The sequence below is a fragment of the Hydra vulgaris genome, chromosome 03 (genome assembly GCF_038396675.1).
Source record: "Hydra vulgaris chromosome 03, alternate assembly HydraT2T_AEP".
In the NCBI taxonomy this organism is placed as follows: domain Eukaryota; kingdom Metazoa; phylum Cnidaria; class Hydrozoa; order Anthoathecata; family Hydridae; genus Hydra; species Hydra vulgaris.
Genome location: NC_088922.1, coordinates 34,638,811 through 34,657,678, shown reverse-complemented (window position 1 = coordinate 34,657,678; position 18,868 = coordinate 34,638,811). Strand labels below are relative to the sequence as shown.

Here is an 18,868-nt window from a genome sequence, read left to right as displayed (position 1 = left end):
TCAAGTTAAAAGAAACAAAACCTTCATTTTGTTATGGTTATTGCATTAAGAAAACTAAATTTATAATGTTTAGTTTTTAGATATTGTAATTTACAATTATGATGAACCCCCAAGTATTTACAAGTATTTACAATTATGATGAACCCCCTCCCCATCCCAGTTTGTAAACTATGGTGTTGATGGTACTCCAAATAGTTTAGTTTATGCTGGGAGTTAGGAAAGTTATTAAAAGATGTTAAGAGAAAATAGAAATGCGTAACTATACATCCTTTTTTTTTTTTTACTTTGGAGAAGATATAGCAATGTGCAATTCATATTGGCTAGTAGACTTTCTTTGACGTCATTTAATTTAGAATGTTATTGAAGGATATACATATTTTTTTCTTTATGACTTAAGATTACATTCTTTGTTCAGACTCAACTTTTTAACTCCGTTTAACTTAACTAAACTTAAATGTTTGTTTTATCATAATGATTCATTGCCTCCATAAGTTTTCTTATTGCAAGTAAAAAAATTTGTAATAAAAATGTTAAATTCACAGAGCTGGGCATCGCCTCCACATATTTAAAAACGCTACCGTTACCTTCCGCATCTTTGAGATGCGGAAGGTAGCGGTAGTGCTCTTCCGATCTTTACCTACTTTATCAAACTTTATTACCTAACTTCATTTCAACGGTAAGAATTTATCAAATTCTTACCGTTCTTTCGCCACTTTATCAAACTTTAAATTAGTTGCGCTAGTCCGCAACCACTTTTTATTTATATTTTAATAAAATAAGCTAAAGAAAAAAAGTAGGGGAAACCGGGGCTAGTCGGCAGCAAGGGTAAGTTGACAAACTGTGTTTATCTTCAGAAAGTGACAAAAATTACACAGAACCTTCCTAATTGACCATTTCATCATTCACTATAGTATTGTTAGGATTCGTGCATGCGCATGGGAGGTATTAGAATTTATGTATTTTTTGGTCAAAAACGTAACTTTTGGAACATCGCTTCCTTTTTACTTTACAAAGAAAATAGTTTGTAGTATGAAAAAAAAAAGTTATTGTAAAAATTCCAGTCTCAATTGGTTTCCAGTCTCAATTGGTTTCCAGTCAGACTTTTTTTAATTGTTGCTGTTTTTCAGGATCTATAGAATGTTTTTTCTGAAAAAATGGCTTTTAGGGTAAGTTGGCAAAATTTTCACGGGGTAAGTTGGCTCATAGTATTTACTATGGAAAAAAAAAATATTTTTATAAAATTAATTTTTTTTTTTCTAACAGTATTGAATTTTTAACAATATTGAAAAATTTATTTTTACAAAAAAATAAATAAAAACTTGTTTAGGTTTTTTTTTACAGATAAAAAGAGTGCCACTGTTTTGATTGTTATACGTACTAATATTTGGTATTAGCAAAAAGTGATATTAAATTTTTAGCTTAAAATTGTTGCTAAAATAAATAGTAAAAAAATTGCTATAAATTTGGCACCTAATAGTACATTAATCGTTTTTATAGTTTGCGCCAACTTACCCCGGGGTGGGGTGAAGCTGGCTAACTTTTTTTTTAAGGCCCCAGAAGGGCCGCAAGAAATTTTTTTTTGTATTGAATGCAAGTTAAAAATGTTACCTAAATTCATACCCTTTAAGGTTGCGCTTTAATATTTACAAAAAATTTTGCCGTTAGGGCTACAGAAAAACGGAGGCAACTAGTCCTCTCACGCTGAGTTTCTGATATTCGTATGTGAAGATATAAAGTGCCCTTTTTTTAGTATTTTACACTTTATTAAATTTAAATTTACTTAATGTTGCTAATTTTTTACGAGTAAATTGTAATTTACATCGATCTATTTGGTTTATGACGCAAAACCTAGTTCTTTGTTTTGATTACATGCAAGAGTTCCATAAATACGCATCTTTTTACTCTATCTATTGTACCACTGTGCTATATTCATTACAAATGCAGCTGACAACTGACATCTTGTAATAGGGATGTACAAAAGAATAGAAATACCGCTCAAATGTAAACATTATAGAAAGTATAGATTGTTATATTTATATACAACAAAAAATATAATGCACTGATTGAAGGGCATTTTTTAGCATCGTAGCAGAAGTTTAGTGATCTTTGGTGTCGAAAACCTCAACGCTGGCTTAATGTCATTTGTCATCACCAATCCTTTTATTTTGGACATTCCATATCCACACAGCCGGTGATTGTGATCGACGTGCTTTGTTAGAATGATGTTATAATTGCAACTTTCTGGAATTTCTTCCTACAAGTAAGATGTTGAGTTGAGCAGCTCAGGACTCTCTGTTTTTCCTACCAAACTGGTTGAAGACACTAACATATTTTGAACAATTGTCGGTAGTTGTTCCATCAACTTGAGCATTAAAAAAACCTTAGTAAATATTAAATTTCAATTGACTATAACACTTCTTAAGTTTGCAAACTATATTCTGGAACTAGAAACAGTCATCAGTTAACAGTTTTTGAAATAAATTGCTTTTACAAACACTCTGGTTTAAATAATATTGTTAATGCATCGACCTAGTTGCAGACATTTTATATAAAGCACACATGCCGCTTCTTCTAAGTTTTTAACTTTTGACGCATCTGAGATTATTTTAATAAAACAGGAAAATTTTGATATTTTGAAAGATTCATTTTCCTTTAACTTCATTTTTAGTAAATAAAAAGGTCTGCAACTCAAACAATTTCAAATGATATTTCTAAATGGTTTTAATGGTAGCGGAGTAGCGCTTTGAATTTTTTATTAGGTACCGACTTCAGACCGATATCAAATTTTCTGAGTGAATGCGCTTTTGCAACTCCGCTACCAAATGGAAAGTTCACATGTAACGGAATTGCGGAGTAGCAGATCAAGTCGCGCTACCGCCCAGCTCTGAAAATTCATAAATTAATTAATTTTTTTTTTTTTTTTTATTACAATATTTACAAATATATCAATAAGAAAAATGCAAAGAAATCGTTTAAAAAAAAAAAGTAAAAAACGCGGATACTCAAAGAAAACCAACAGGTCTTGTCACCGAGAACCGCTGTTGAAGAACTTTGAACTTAATTTAGATTTTAGAAAAAAAATAAATAAATAAATACAAATTTTAAAATTTTATTTAGTCATCTGGTCACGTTGACCGGGGCAAGATGACTTATTTTTCTGTCTCCAATTTTATAACATTTTAAACTCTAACTAAAGTAACACAAAATAAACATTTACTTCATAGAAATCTCTAAAAAAAAGTTACACCTGAAGGACACCATTAACAATACTAGAAAGCGAGGTATTTTTTTAGGCGCAAAAAGTTAACTTATGCGTATAAAATTACGTTAACAATTTTTAAAACTGATTTTACGATTAACTAATTTGTTGTATTAATTCGTAATTTTACAATTGTTAATGGTAGTGGAAAAGATTTACATCTTTGTTGTCTCCCAAGTTTACAGTTTTCTCTCTACTTTTAATGTGACAAGTATTCAAGGGAGTCATTCCAATAAAGGTGATTAATTGGTTTGGCATGTTTTCTACTTTTCCTAAATTCAACAGAAGATGATTTTTCCAAAAAAATCTTCCTTTAACACGATTGCTAGTAACTGTGTAAGTGAATCTAACAAAATATAACAAGTTGTTGTACAAGCGTACAACACGTATACCAGACAGAAAATAGAGCAACATATTTATTAAGAAAAAAGTTAATTTTATAATTGATTTAATAAAAAAAACTTTCTTATGTCTCTTGAAAACAAATAAATCACTAAAAACATTTCATAGCTCTTTTTATGATAAGATCTGCGGCTATGAAAATAGCTGTTTTTTAAGATAAGATTTCATAATTAAAAAACAGCTATTTTCACAGCCACAAATCTTATCTTAAAAAAAACATTTAATAGCATAAAAGATTAGTTACTTACAAAAGAAATAGGTTTTTCTTGATTATAAAAAATTTAAGTTTATTTTGAAGATTTTTTTTTTACATTTACTTTTGTTACAATATAAACAGGCGCCTATTATCCATATTAGATAAATCCTTTTACGACTACAAGTTTTACAAAACTGTATATCTAAATTTTAATATATATATATATATATATATATATATATATATATATATATATATATATATATATATATATATATATATATATATATATATATATATATATTATTTGCATTTGTTGTCATAGTAAATAAAATCCTTTAACAAAAACAAAGTTACAAAGAAGATCTTGTTATTGTTTCAAAGAGTATTTTTATTTTTTGGTTTTACACAAAAGAGATCTTTAAAAATGGATAAAGATAATTCATTTTTCCAGATATATAAAGCATAAAAAATTAAACACATTAAGCTCATATATATTGAGAATTTTCATTGCAACAAAAAAATATTTGGAATGAGTGTATCGATCTGCAAACTGAATTAAACGGATTGCATATTTCTGACTGCTATTACGACATTGTAACTTACTCGTTTGTTCTGTGCTTTCGTGCAATATCAGCATATTTTAAATAAATATGAATAATTGATTAATAAAGTTGAGTTAGACATTTTTATTTTACATAAATATGTTCTGGCAATGTTTTTAGAAATTTATGTGCCAATATGAAACCGCATGTGATTTTGTCATTAAAATTTATTTTTTTAAAGAGTTTTGAAAGCTCTTTTAAACTCTTGATAGTTTGTTCGAACTAATGCAACACTATATTCGAACTAATGCAACACTATGTTCGAACTAATTCAACACTATGTTCGAACTAATGCAACACTATGTTCGAACTAATGCAACACTATGCTCGAACTAATGCAACACTATGTTTGAACTAATGCAACACTATGTTCGAACCACCCATCACTAAAAATTCGTTAAATGTAGCATTGGTATAAGGAATTTTATTTGTTAGTTTCGGATCGATGTCAATAAATGATTTATTAAATTTTTTCAAGTATTTACATACTTTTTCAAATAAGTATTTGTATTCTTTGTATATTTTCTCATTTATATATGATTTTGTTTGAGGATATTTAATGTATAGCTTCCGTTTTATCATTGATGATTTTTTTAAATCCGTTGATTAATCAAGGGAATTGCTCCTGGTTGGTAGATTAATCAAGAGAATGCTCCTATTACCAAAAAAAAATTGTATAAATTTTTTAATTTTACAACCTTCATTGTAAGGAAATATTCGTATTTAGGTTTTCAGTATTGAATTTTTTTTGTTTTCTTTTAATACTTTTTTTAAAAATAGTTTGTTCAAAAAAATAGCTCAAGTTTTCGTTCATGCTGTCAAATGGTTTATAACAACAGCTTAATAATATGTTTTTTGATTGATTGTTTATAATTTCAATAGTTAAAATTTCTTTATCGCAGTCAGAAGCCCATAAATCATTCCTCACGTAATAAACGATGTTTTCACATATATAAGAACTTGCCTGCTGCGTATATTTGTCTTCAAACAAAAATAACTTAAAATCAGAAACCTAAAAGTTTGAACGTAACGTAACAACGTTTTAGTTAAGAAATCCATATATTGAAACAATTTTTTGTTTCCTCTATTAACTCAAGAAGTTTTTCAACATTTGAATTATGGATTTAAAAGTATACGTTTTTTGTTCTTTTGGATAGCGATATGACCAATTTATAGGCGTATCAAGAAAAAAACTTACATCAGGATCTATATTTTCATCAGCATTTATTTCAGGAAAGTTAAAACTTAAGGATTCAAAATCAATAATTCCAGTCATGCTTTCTTTTTTTAATGGCGGAGAGTGGAATTTATTTTTAGAATAATTTCTTTTTAAAACTTAATATTAGGGATGGAGTTTTTAAATGCCCTGCCAAAAATTTCATCATGTTTAATAACAGCATACTTACCTTCACCGCGTAGTCTTTTAACCACAATGCACTTTTTGCGACTATAATCTTATTGCGAAATCTTTGTTAATAAACAAACCAGTTCCTCGCAAGTTTTTTACGGCGTTTATAATTTTGTTCTTTTCCAGATAGTTCAAGAGCTTCAGAACTTCAGTTTTGCCTCGATGTGCTCTTTCCGCAAACACATCGCTGTTTTTTAAGTTGCTTTTTAAAAATACCATTACTGTATTTTACCGGTCACTCTAAGTTTCACTAGGTTTTTTTTACTTCATCTATTCATAGATTGTTTCGTCAAGATCTATTAATTATTCGATTGTTTTCTTTTAAGTGTTTAACTTGTTATCATAACATAATCTAATTTGTAATATCTTTTACGTTAAGTTTATTTTTTGAAGAGTTTTTTAAAATTGTTTAGTCTTTTTAAATATTCATCACATTAGTTTTGTTGTTGTTTACATAAATTTTTTTTTTTCAATTCTGTCGTTTAAGTTCGCACTTAACTTTTAACTTTTAAGTTTTCACTTATTAACAACGCAAGTTTTGTTTTCTTATTTTTTTAACAATTCTGTTTTTTTGATATACATTTTTTTTTTGTCCTTTAATTTGTTGGCTATTATTTTTACTATGTTTTTAATCGAATTTTAACACGCTAAAGAAAAAACGCTTCTGTTCACTTAAAATTTTCACATAATTATACTATTTTTCATACTCATTTGTTGAGAGGATGTCTGGATATTTTTAGGAAGATAATGTATAATACTTTACTTAACAGCTCTATTTTTCAGGATTTCTAGGCTTTTTCTTTTGGGGGGGGGGGGGGGGGGGAATTAAGGACAAGGTTTTTTGGCAAAATTTTAACGGGGGATTAGTTGGCTCATAGTATTTACATATCGAAAAAATATTTATTTTTACAAAACAATTTTTTTTTTGATTTGTAATAATATTGAAACAATTTATTTTTTACAAAAATAATTTAAAAAAAATTCAAAGGGTTTTTTCAAATAAAACGTGGGCTGTTTTAGCTACACTATTATTTGCTATTTTACTACACTATTATTTGCTGCCGGCTTAAATTAATATTAAATTTTTGGCATAAAATTGTTGCCAAAATAAATAGTAAAAAATTTATTTTAATTTGCACTAAATGATACATTAGTTATCAGTTTTAAGTTTGTGCCCACCTTTTTTTTTTTTTTTTTTTTTCTTGAGGCTCTGGAAGAACCCCAAGGTTACTAAAAGTCATACTATTCAAGTTTACTCTTTAATTTTTACAAAAAAAAATTGTCGGTAGGGTTATAGAGCTCAAGAAGTAACAAAAGAGGCTACTAGCTATGGTCTACTACCCTACTTTCTTGATCTTGAGAGTTACATCACGCCTGCATTATTTTTCCTTTCATTTTGGCACATTTTTGGCACTTGTATCAGTCATCTCTAGACTCCTTCGGCAACCACTAGATCACTTGTGTGTTGGTTTTAGTTTCTATTATTTACAAAAAATATTTACAAAAACCTGTTGCATTCGCTCCAACCTTTTCCTACACACTTACCATGGCCATATTTTATGCTTTTCCACATATTCAGTTCTAACTTTACAACGCAACTTTTTTTGATATCTGTGTTCACCGTTTGTCTCTTAGATTCCATTCTTCCAGCACTCACTTCCAAGCATTTTTATTTATTTTTTATTTTGCAATCAAATGTGAGTTACTAGAACAAAACAGCTTTCGTGGTGGATACCACGTGATATATACCAAACTATTTCAGTCTTTAAGACTATGAACAACGGAGGACTAAATTTTTTTTTTTTGCAAAACTTTACAAAATACAAAACGATTTTAAATATAATAATGTCTATTATTCTCTGAGCTTCTTTAAGTTAATTAATTAGTACTTTTCAGTCTGTTTAATGTTTTTTTTTTCACCTCAATAGTTCCGTGTAAAATTGTATAAATTAACATCGCTATCCTAAACATGATACCAATTTTAAAAACCTATTCTTCCGATATATAATACATGTAAAATATTATATATATAATATAAAATAAATAATAATATATTACACATGCAAAAATATTATTTTATAAATACAATTTTCTTTCATTTTCGAGTGGATTCTGCCTCCGCCTAGTAATCCAAGGGTTCCAGGTTCGCTTCTCGGCATCGAGATTATTTTTCTTTTATTAGTTAGAGCACAAAGATTGTTTTTTTGTTGCTGCACACTTTTGTGCACCAACTTAATAAAGTTCAGCACTTGAGCCATATAAATTTGAAGAGCAGAACGTGTACTTCACATACAGCCGTAATAGTGCGTTAACAGGCTGTAACTTCTCCGTTAACGATGTGTACACATCGACTAAGTAAGATTTAGGCGCCGTTGATTTTACAATCAACATGTAGATACATCAGCTGAGGGTTTTGGATTGGTCAGATACTCTTTTGATTTAAAGAGTTTTCTCTAAAAAAAAAAAAACGTTGCGTCAAAAAATCGAGACCCCCTCCCCCTCGTAACAAACCGTTACAGAATCGCCGCCCCCTCCCCCCTTGGCGTGACGTAATTTATGGACGACCCCTATGATGTTGCGTTCAATATGGAAATCAACTGCCATATTTTATTTAATATTATAAAAATTTATTTTAGCTCGGATCCAGCTGTCTTCATGTAACTATGCAAAGTGTGTAAATGAACTCCCGCCTCCATATTCTATTTCCAATAATGATCATTGTAATCAAAATTTGTAAGCATTTTCTTAGTTAATGTTTTTGAAAATGTATTAAACATATGATAAATAAATCAAACATTTGTAGGAAAATACATAAAACTAAAGTTGATTGTTTTATCTTGAGAAGCATATATAAAACATTTATAGAAAATATATTAAGAGTAAATAAAACATTAAAAAGAAAAAAAACATAATAAGGTCAAATTTTTTATAAAGAAATAAAACTTGTTAATACATCATCAGCACGGTTCAGAATAAAACTTGAAATGACATTCTCAGATTTTGAAATTTTTTTGAAATTTGTGCATAAAATTAAAAAATATTGTGGGATAGTCACAAGTTCATTTTAGGTTTAAAGGTATTTTTTTTTAATTTGTGCTCAAAATTGAAAAATATTGTGGGGTTGAGGGGTCACAAGCTCATTTTAAAGGTATATTTAAACTTTATACTTATTTTTATTTCAACATTATGGCATAATCAGTTTCCGAAAATTTTGCAACAAACTTCCAAACATTTTCTTCAAATGAGTTGTCGAATTTAATTTATATGTTAGTTTGAATAAATATGATATATCATGATATCATGTCCATGTGACATCTAAAATTTAAGGTTATTTGGAAAAAAAATTTTTTTTTTTCAACGGTCTGGATGCTTTGAATTTTTTGTGGTCCTAAAGGATAGAAAAAAATGTAAAAGAATTTTATTCCATATCTATAAATAACGCAGAACTTATATTAAACTTACATGAATACAGTTAAATAAAACTTAATTGATTCATTTCCTTTAAAACGGTTTAACTTAATTTAAAATTAAATTTATTTAATTTAAAATGTCAAGTTTGTGACATCTTAAGAGTGTTAAAAATTTAACACTAAACGCTTTTAAAATCTTTTCTCGGGCCGTATCAGCATAATCAAAATTTATCCTTGGGCCGTATTTCCAGAAACAAAATAGTTTTGAACTTGTTATTTCGTAAGGTGACTCTTTATAGCATAATAACACGGAGTAAAAATTAGTTAATTTTCGAATGTTTGCGTTGAATGTTTGTGCAGAAATAGTTATGACACCAAATGCTAAATTGAGAAAATAGTATGTACGTGAACCCTCTAAAATCTATGTGGGTGCACTAGATCCAATTCAAAACTTGTATAAGAAATAATATCAATGGAAATTATTTTAGAAAGATTTATTTTTTTAAACAAAGTATTAAAGTAATACGGGAATATAGCTGTTTTTATTATGGCTTATATTTTTATTTTAGTATAAATTAATTATAGAATGCTATCGGAAGATGAAGCCCTAGATGCTTTCCAAATGTTTTTAACAAGAAATTCTTGCTATAACCATAATATTACAAAACAGATCTCGACCAAAAAAATTGCTCCTTGTCATAGCAACCAGGTGCAACTTTGTACTTCGTACTTCTTCGTTCAATATTTTGATTATTTTATGTATACGTATATTAACTTTTCATAGCAATTTTTAAGATTTTTTTATCGTAGTACGTTTTGGAAACTTTTTATGAAGAAAGAAGTGCCAAATGGCATCAGGAAGAGCTTAATGATCACGTTTGTTTTCAAAATTATGGTTCAACACCGGCTATATGGGATATAGAAGTAGAAGTCCCAACTATGTTTCATCAAAAAGAGATACACTTAGAAATTCCAAATACTGCTTCAATCAAAGTAAGTTTTAACATTTGAGACAAATTTCAGGTAAACGATGCAAGTTTATAGAAAATGGGAACTTTTAAAAACTATTAAATTGAAACAAATAAACAATTAATTGGGATTAAGGAGCTTAAGCATTTTTATAAAACATGAAAACTTTTTTAAAAAAAAATAATTTTTTTAGTTATTAAGAATTTATTTAGTTTGTAAGAAAAAATGTTCACTTTGAAGCTATTATGTAGGATTGTTCAAGTTGTCTTGGAAAAGGATTGAGCCAATGTATTTCTTGTCATGGGTTAGGTAAGGTAAGTTAAATATTTTATTTTTATTTTTGAAAAAAATGTCCTTGAAAAAAAGATTTTATCTATGAATTAAGTGTCATTAATATTTTTAAATTCTGATAATCTTTTTTAAAGTAATAATTTATTTAGTAAAATGCATTTACAAAAAATAAAGTTGTCACTATATAAAATTATGTCACTGTTAGTAAAGAAACCAAAACAAAAAATAAAAGTTGTATGAATAAAAACGCGCTCCAAACAGACGATTTATCCCCCGTTTGATATTTTATTCTACTTTATATATATATATATTTTCAATGTTGCTTACGTTAGATTACCTAATTAGGGTTGAGCTTTTACGGTATTTCTCTTGATGCAGTTTGCTCTCAATTAAATAGATCCTGGGTTGAGCTTTTACGGTAAAAATGGTAAATGCATGTAAAACAGTCGATGTACCATACTGTAACTTACTCTGTGTTACACTAATAAAGGCTTTCCACGTATAAATATAGTTAAAATAAAAATAAAAAACGGTAAAAAACAAAATCAATATTAGTGTTACGCAGTGTAAGTTACAGTATAGTACATCGATGCTTTTCGTGCATTTACCGTTTTTACTAAAAAGCTCAACTCAGAACTTATTTAATTGAGAGCAAACTTCATCAAGAGATTGTTCAATTTTCCTTCAAATCGAAGATTTATTTTATTTCAAAAATTTTTTCAATTTTTTGAAAATGGTTATTAAAAATATTTCAATTTCTTAATTGGTAGGTAACGAATTAATTAATGATTTATAATCATTAAATAATTTGTTACCTACTATTACAAGCGCTTTAATAATTTTGCCGTCTAATAATGTTACCTAGTATAAATAAATTTGCCGGTAAATATCTTGTTTGATTTTAAATGTTTGCGATTAAAACCATTGTAATGTTTACACAATTATTTTATTGAAAAGCAGCAAAAAAAAGGTCGACATAATTAAATTGAATGCTATCAAAACAGTGAGATAACATGAATGTCAATGAGGTTTTTATTACTAAGAGGAGAAAAATATTTTGAAGCTACTTATGATAAAACGGATTAGCTGTGCTCTTGATATGCTTGAACTCATCCACATCATTTATGTCAAATATATTTTTGTTAATTATTATTACCCAGCAGGCACAGACGTCCGTAAAACATTCCTGCGACGTCCAACAAATGTCTTGCGTCCATAAGATGTCTAGCGGACGTTCTGTGAGCTTTATTCCCAGGATAAAGCTAATTAAAATTAACAAAAAGTATGTTTGACATTTATGCTGTGGGTTAATTTTTTTTAACCAAGGCCAGCTTTATGTTTTTTTTTTAATTGTTTGGTGAAAATGTTGTTGATATCATTGAAGCAAATGGAATAACAATGATTTATTAAATAAATATTTTAACAGGGTATACATTTTAGTAATAAATACTGCTATCAATATGTGTCATGGATAAAGTTAAAAAAGTATAAAAAATAGTACTTACATTATTTATTACTTTGATATGATGAATATTTTATAAAGAATTTGAATAAAGTTAGATTATTTGCGTTCTTTACTTTTATTGTTATCATATAATAAAAAACGGCGCCTCGATGAAAAATAGTTTTTTTACGCACTTAAGATTTACTTTTAGATTAACAACAAAGGGTTGTTATTATGTGTGTAATTTGAGTGCTTTTATAATTAAAATTTCAGTACAAAATTACAATATTTTCATTTTCTTTGAGTATTAATTAAAAAATTATTACTCAAAGGTCATTTTCTTATAATTTCTTTTATTTTGTGAAGATCAGCAACTATATTCAAATAATTATTTTTTGTGTGCTGTTCGGACGTCTTGGCTTGGACGTCTAATTTAATAACTTTTTTGTTTAGGATTGCATTTTTTAAATGTATTATAATTCTACAATATGTAATTTTTGGAATTATCGCAAAAACGTAAGTTTTTCTTGCTGCATCCTTAGTTAGCCACAGCCCGTAAACGGATAATCTTAAAACTTTTTGGTGGTTGTTACGAGCCTGGGCCAAAATTTAGTATGGGGACCTTTGTTTTCAGAATAGCTATTAAGTTATTTTCTAACCAAGTGATTTGATTAATGATATAATTTTATAATCAATAAAATAAAATAAACTAACAATAGGAAATAGTGTTCATATAGCAATAGTGTTACATTTTCTATAGAATAATATCAGTTTGTCAGATTTAGTCATTTTATTGTAACAGGAATAAATCAAAAATGTGCTTTATTTGCTTTTCGATTAACAAAGTCATTGATGATGTCATCAAAGTTCATTTCCCTCATGATGTCAATTTCAATACTCCCATGAATCAGGTTTGTTAGCCGTTCTTCAAGCATTAAGTTACGCAACCTATGTTTGATCAGTTTTATTTTACAAAATGATCTTTCTACCAAGTAGTTTATTATCATCAGCACAAATACGGAGAGCAATATCAGTATTAGAGAACTCATGCTGCTCAATTTTCTTTTTTTATAAGTGAATATGGTAGACCGGGGTAATTTGGCCATAGGGGTAGGTTGGTCAGTCGAGTTTATTCAATGACTAAGCTGGGAATCTAGGTGAAGGTTTGTAGTAATTTCACCCTCTTTCAAAAAAAAATCATATTTATTTGATCATATTTAAAAATGGTGGGGCCGTTTTAGCGATTTTTGATACATCAGAATAAATTTTGAACAGTTAGTTGGAAGTTAATATGTTCACTGGTAATCAACAGTATTGCATTATCTAAATATAAAGCTTATAGTTTATGGATTATTTTCGTATATAATGTTAAATAATATTGGTTGATAGTTTAAGAACAAAAGCGTGTTATACTCTAAACATTACGAATAAGCAAGTTGACCCGATGCAAATGGGGCACGTTGGCCATAGGTTAAAACCAATCCTAAAAAAAATTTTTTAGGATTGGTTTTAACCTATTTAATTTCCTATTAATATTTTATGTTTTGAAATGTTTTGAAAAAATAACAAAGTTGGAGTTATAAATAAGAATTAAATCAATTTTGCATTTCTTTTTAATATTTGGAGGGAACTAAGACCCACTTTCAATTTTAATTATGATTTTTTTAAAATTAGAAAATCATAATTAAAATCATAAAAAAATAAAAATTAGTGAAAGTTAATTTTGCTCCCAATTTATATTCCCTACTTACCCCAGACATAACCTCACAAACGCAATTTTAAATATGATAAAAACCGATTTTGAACCTTTAATACTGTTATTTATGGGTAGTCTTGTTAACCTTTTTTCATAACTTCACAAACTCTTTAAATTGCACTAAAAGTCATTCTAAAAGTAACTTTTATCCAATTTTAATATTAATCCAAGTCGTTGTTGTAAGAACGAGTTTGATTTAGGTTTGTCTCCAGCTGACTTAACACTCCTAGAATCGAGTTCCACCAATTTAGAGAAAAAGCCAAAGAGAGATAATATATGATAATAGGCACACATTAATCGGTTTAGTTCAATCACTTGAATGAAGCTCTCAACACCAAACTTCTGAGGTGACATGTAAAATAACTGTGGATTTTCTATGTTTACAAAAATGTAAAAAAAAAATTTGCTATATTTGTTATTGAAAGAGTCCTCTCGAGTCCTCAATACAGTGCGCGGGGGGGGGGGGGGTAGGAACGTTTATTAATTCTTGAAATTTTTCTCACCCACCCTAAGCTTATTAAGACTCCTCCCCCTCCTCTGTTTTTTAATTTTCACTTGTTATCAACAAAAAACATATATCTCAAAACTAAAAAAAAAATTCAGTAATAATCGGTTTTAAAAGTTAGAAAATAATTATTTCAGTTACTGACAAGACAAAAACTTTCAGTGTAAACAAGCTTTAAAAATCGTCAACCAAGTAAATCTCGATTTGTCGAAAATATGTTTTTTGGTTTATTTCTCACCCTATTGAAATTCTGATAAAACAGGAGTTAGAAAATGCGCATTAAACCGCAAGCCATGCTAGAATTAAATAGCTTTGTGGGTGTTTTGTAAGAAATATTAGTTTGGATTTACAAATTGAAATCTTTTTTAAAAAATATTTATATTGTAACATAAAAAAATCCCCACCCCTTTCCCTTTTATTAAAAACCACCCGTTTATTAAATCTGGACTAAAATTCCTATCACCCCCCCCCCACCTTTAATTACCTCTCCCTTTCCCTCTTGTAAAAAGGACTCGAGAATACGCAAACTTGGGAAAATCTAATAGATACTCTGTAATTTCCAAGATTCGAAATTACAGAGTATCTATTAGATTTTCCTGGCACAATTATTGATTACAATCTACAAAATGACGTTTCCAGACCATTTACCCTGGTGGGGGCACATGTGACATGTGAATGTGGAAAATTTTCTGGAATTTAAAATTTGCTGGATGTGAGTTTTAGCGACATTAATTAAAACATCTATTAAAAAAAGAATGCGAGGAAAGCCTTTGCTGCATTGACTTGGTCTTGAATTTAAAAATATTTTGCTCATCTGTAACAGACATTTCTGAACTTGTTTTGGATTCAATCATTCTAAAGGAGTGTATCATCTTTTGGGGGTTTGTAAAGTAAATATGATTTTAGTCACAGGTAAGGCATTGACTTGTAAAGTTAAATATTTAATTGCAGTTTTTCTATGGTGATTTGCAAAAAATGAGTGAAGTAACGTGATAAAGAATGTCGACATACTTCAAAAAAGAAAAAAGTACGATTGAAAAATTTAAGCCCTTCAGAAGCGTTGTTATTTCATGATTTAGAAGAGTATCTAATACTTATACTTGAAATTAAATTTCTAGTATAAGTATTAGATACTCTTGCAAGTATCTAGACAGATATATGCAAAAAGTTCAAGAGTTCAAGCAATAATACCTCTTCATGCCTGTCACTCCGACTTCTAAAGCATATACTGTTTTTATCATGTTCCAGAAGGCATTTAACGCTGTGACAGTTTGTTGTGTATAGTACTAGATTATTTATTGAATAGGCAACAGAACTAATGCATTTAGTATACAAAAATAGCTAGAAAAAAAAAGGAAAAAAAAAATCCTGTTTACGGATCCACGATTTTGCAGTGTATTGTCAACTTTAACAGCAATTATTATTTAAAATAAAAGTAACGTCCCAAACATTAAGTAAAATTTTACAGAAACATCACGTCTAATGAAATATGGAAAAAGTAATTTTAGTGTGTTCCAAATTCTGTTAAAAGAAAAACGCTTGTATTTATATAAAAGTCATCATCAGCACTTGTGTTTTTCAAATAATAGTAAAAAAATAAAATGCTTATTGAAAATTAAAATACAACTATGATATAAAGTTGCTTTATTTTTTTTTTTTTTTTTCTTGTGGGTGCTTAACTTTTTTTTTTCTACTTCTAATATGTATTACTTATTTCTCTACCTGTTCCACATTTTACCTTTGTTTAGTGCATTTCTCTAACTTTTTAATTTCTTTTTTTTACCTTGATATCTCAAGTTTCCAGTAGTGGTTTCATCTGGTGTGGCTTGGACAGACTTCCACGTTCCCGTTTTTTCAATTAATAAAAAATTATTAGAGAAAAAAACATTAGAGCTGAATCAAAGCATTTTTTTTTTTTTTTGCAGCCAAATGTCTTTGCTGGCATTAACTTGTTTTGTAGATCTAACTACTCTTATTGGACAAAGTACTTTTATTTTAAAAATACCAATAGCAGAATTATCATTCAAGGTTTACATGCTCTTTCCCATTGGGCACAAAGACGTCTTTTAGAATTCTCAACAACGTCTGAGATTGACGTCTTAACGGCATTTAGCATTTTTAGACGTCTGAAACATCTTTTAGACGTCTAAAATCGGATGTCTTTAAAACATCTAAGATTAGTCATCAGTAAGATGGCCGCTATGCTGTAAAACGGTTGTAAAGAGTATATTTATTGAACACTAAACATTAAATGTATGTTTTTATGTAATTGTAATCTAACAATCTACTATATTAAATACCGCAGTCGCAGGTAAATATTATGTTTATACAAGGTTTGATTTTAAATCTTGAAAGCAGATTTCTATTCATTGTAAGTAAATTTCTTTATTTTTTGCTTGTGGCTTTACTTTCCTAAATATTTTTTTTTTTTCGTGTGATACTTAATGTGCTTCAAGGAGTCCTTACGGTCTTATCACAGAGCACTGCACAGGAGTTTTTAACTAAGAAGTTCACGCCTTCTTCCTTTATCAATGTCGCTTATGTGACCTTTTGGTATGAATTTTCTTAAAACTCTGAGTCAAAGTAAAAAATGTATAAAAGAGATTCATCAAAGCTTCTTTAAGATCTCTCAGTTTTATTTTGAATGTCTCAAGGACCGGCATATAAATCAGACGTCTCATCTACATCATTTGATATCTGAAAAAAGATATCTAATATATGTTCGTATCTGAAAAAAGATATCTGAAAAAAGACATCTAATATATGTTTGTGTTTAAGACGTCTTTTAGATGTCTTATTTTTATCTCGTAAGTTCAAAAAATTGGATAAAAATAAGACGTCTCAACTGAGTCGAACAGATGTCCGAAAAAAGACATCAATATGTGATCGTTTTTGTGGCGACTTATAGATGTCTCAATTTTATCTTAGTTGTATCAAGACGTCTGAAACACTAAAAAGACATCTAATAGACGTCTCTGATTTTTGACTAGCTAGCTAAATTTATAAAAAAGTATTTTATCTTTGCAAAGCTACAATTGAACGCATGCTCAAATTTACAAAGTCGCTATCGCTAAAATAGATATTTTGTAAAAAAAAGTCGGTAAAAATTTTTTTTTTCAAAGTTAAAGGTGAAAATGGCATTATTAAAAAAATAGTGACTATAAAAAAATGACAATAAGCAGTAATACTTTCAAGCTTGAAATTCAGCACAAATATTCTGCAAATATTTTTTAGTAATTAATAATGATTGACAAATTATTATGATTTTTATAAGTGTTCTTTCTACTATATTTAACCACAATCACATATGTTTAAACGTACCCCATATAAAAATACTGACATTAATTTAATATAGAATAGAGTTTATTATAGTAGGCACCTTTAAATAAGTTTTTAAAAACTTTTTAATTAATGGTTAGATCCAAAAATGTTCCTAATTTTTAAGTCGCTTCAAATTGCTTTTTTATATATAACTTTTTAAAAAGTTTTAGTTAATTTTAAACAATTTAAACGTTTATACAGATGAATTGCGTTGTATGTGATGGATTTGGTTTGTTTCATCATTCTTACCACACTGATAATCGCAGTTCAGAAAAATCATTGTCATTAACATCAGATTACCGACACTGTCATTTTTGCAATGGTGGTAAAGTCAACTGTATTGATTGTTCTAGCAGCGGACGAGCCTCTTGTAAACTATGTCGTGGAAAGGGAAAAGTTAAAATGTACCTTAGGCTTACGGTGAAATGGTAAGCAAGTATTTTTTTAATACCCTCATTTATGAAAGTCAAATTCTTTTTTCTTTATTTTCATTTACATTTTTTTGTAGCCTTTTTTTTACTAATGCTGTATTATCATAACTTTTTTAATTTTACCTTTTTTTACTAATGTTGCATTATCATAACTTTTTTAATTTGAAATCATTCTGCATTTTTATATTACTTTTTTTTAGGAAAACGCTAAAGTCACAAAAAGTTATTGATAATTTGGAACTGCCTTCAAAATGTATCAACAAAGTTTCTGGCGTAATAATCTTTCAAGAACAAAGTGATCGGGTTTACCCTCTGGTTGACTTTCCTGTAGATACAGTTAGAACTGTGTCTCAAAAAACAATAGAAAATCATTTAAAGTTGCTCTCATATGCCCGCATTATAAAACAGGTAAATTTTCTTTAAACCTCAAAATAACTTTATAAAAATGATTGCTTTTATTATTTACTTTTTTTTTTTTTATTACAAAGCGCCATTTTGTTTATGAGATTCCAGTTTACGAAGTACATTCTGTATGGAGAAGAAAAGATTTAAAATACTGGATTTATGGCAATGAAAATGATGTTTACTGTCAAGAATACTACAAGAAGCGTATTTCGTGTTGTAGTATTTTGTAAACAGTAGCATTGTCAAAGCGTTGAAGTGTCAGTCCTAAATATTACAAAAATGAACGTGATGTAGATTTTTATAAACAATGACAAAGTGTCTGAATATACTTTTTGCGAAGTTGCTTAAAAAGTAAATTAAAGTTTATTGTTTCCATTCATTCTTTTTATTTTTCGCTGCGTGAGCAAGAATAATTCACGCATTATTTTGTAATAAATTGATACAACGAAGTGACAATCTTGGAATA

The 18,868-nt window shown here is 28.4% G+C and overlaps 1 protein-coding gene and 1 long non-coding RNA gene across 2 annotated transcripts in view; one reads left to right on the top strand and one right to left on the bottom strand.

Annotated features, from left to right (window-relative positions):
- Positions 1-6,184, bottom strand: part of LOC136078115 (uncharacterized) — a 19,264-nt gene extending 13,080 nt beyond the window's left edge. Inside the window, exon 1 of the long non-coding RNA XR_010637529.1 lies at positions 5,869-6,184. This is a non-coding gene — a long non-coding RNA (uncharacterized LOC136078115). The remainder of the gene's footprint in view (positions 1-5,868) is intronic.
- The window catches only part of LOC100213985 (protein SSUH2 homolog), a 25,703-nt gene extending 6,835 nt beyond the window's left edge, over positions 1-18,868 (top strand). The window contains exons 2-8 of the mRNA XM_065793000.1: positions 8,507-8,603; positions 9,866-9,989; positions 10,091-10,273; positions 10,501-10,563; positions 17,768-17,994; positions 18,198-18,405; positions 18,486-18,868. Coding sequence (XP_065649072.1) covers positions 8,507-8,603; positions 9,866-9,989; positions 10,091-10,273; positions 10,501-10,563; positions 17,768-17,994; positions 18,198-18,405; positions 18,486-18,632 — 1,049 coding nt within the window. The 3' untranslated portion in view covers positions 18,633-18,868. The remainder of the gene's footprint in view (positions 1-8,506; positions 8,604-9,865; positions 9,990-10,090; positions 10,274-10,500; positions 10,564-17,767; positions 17,995-18,197; positions 18,406-18,485) is intronic.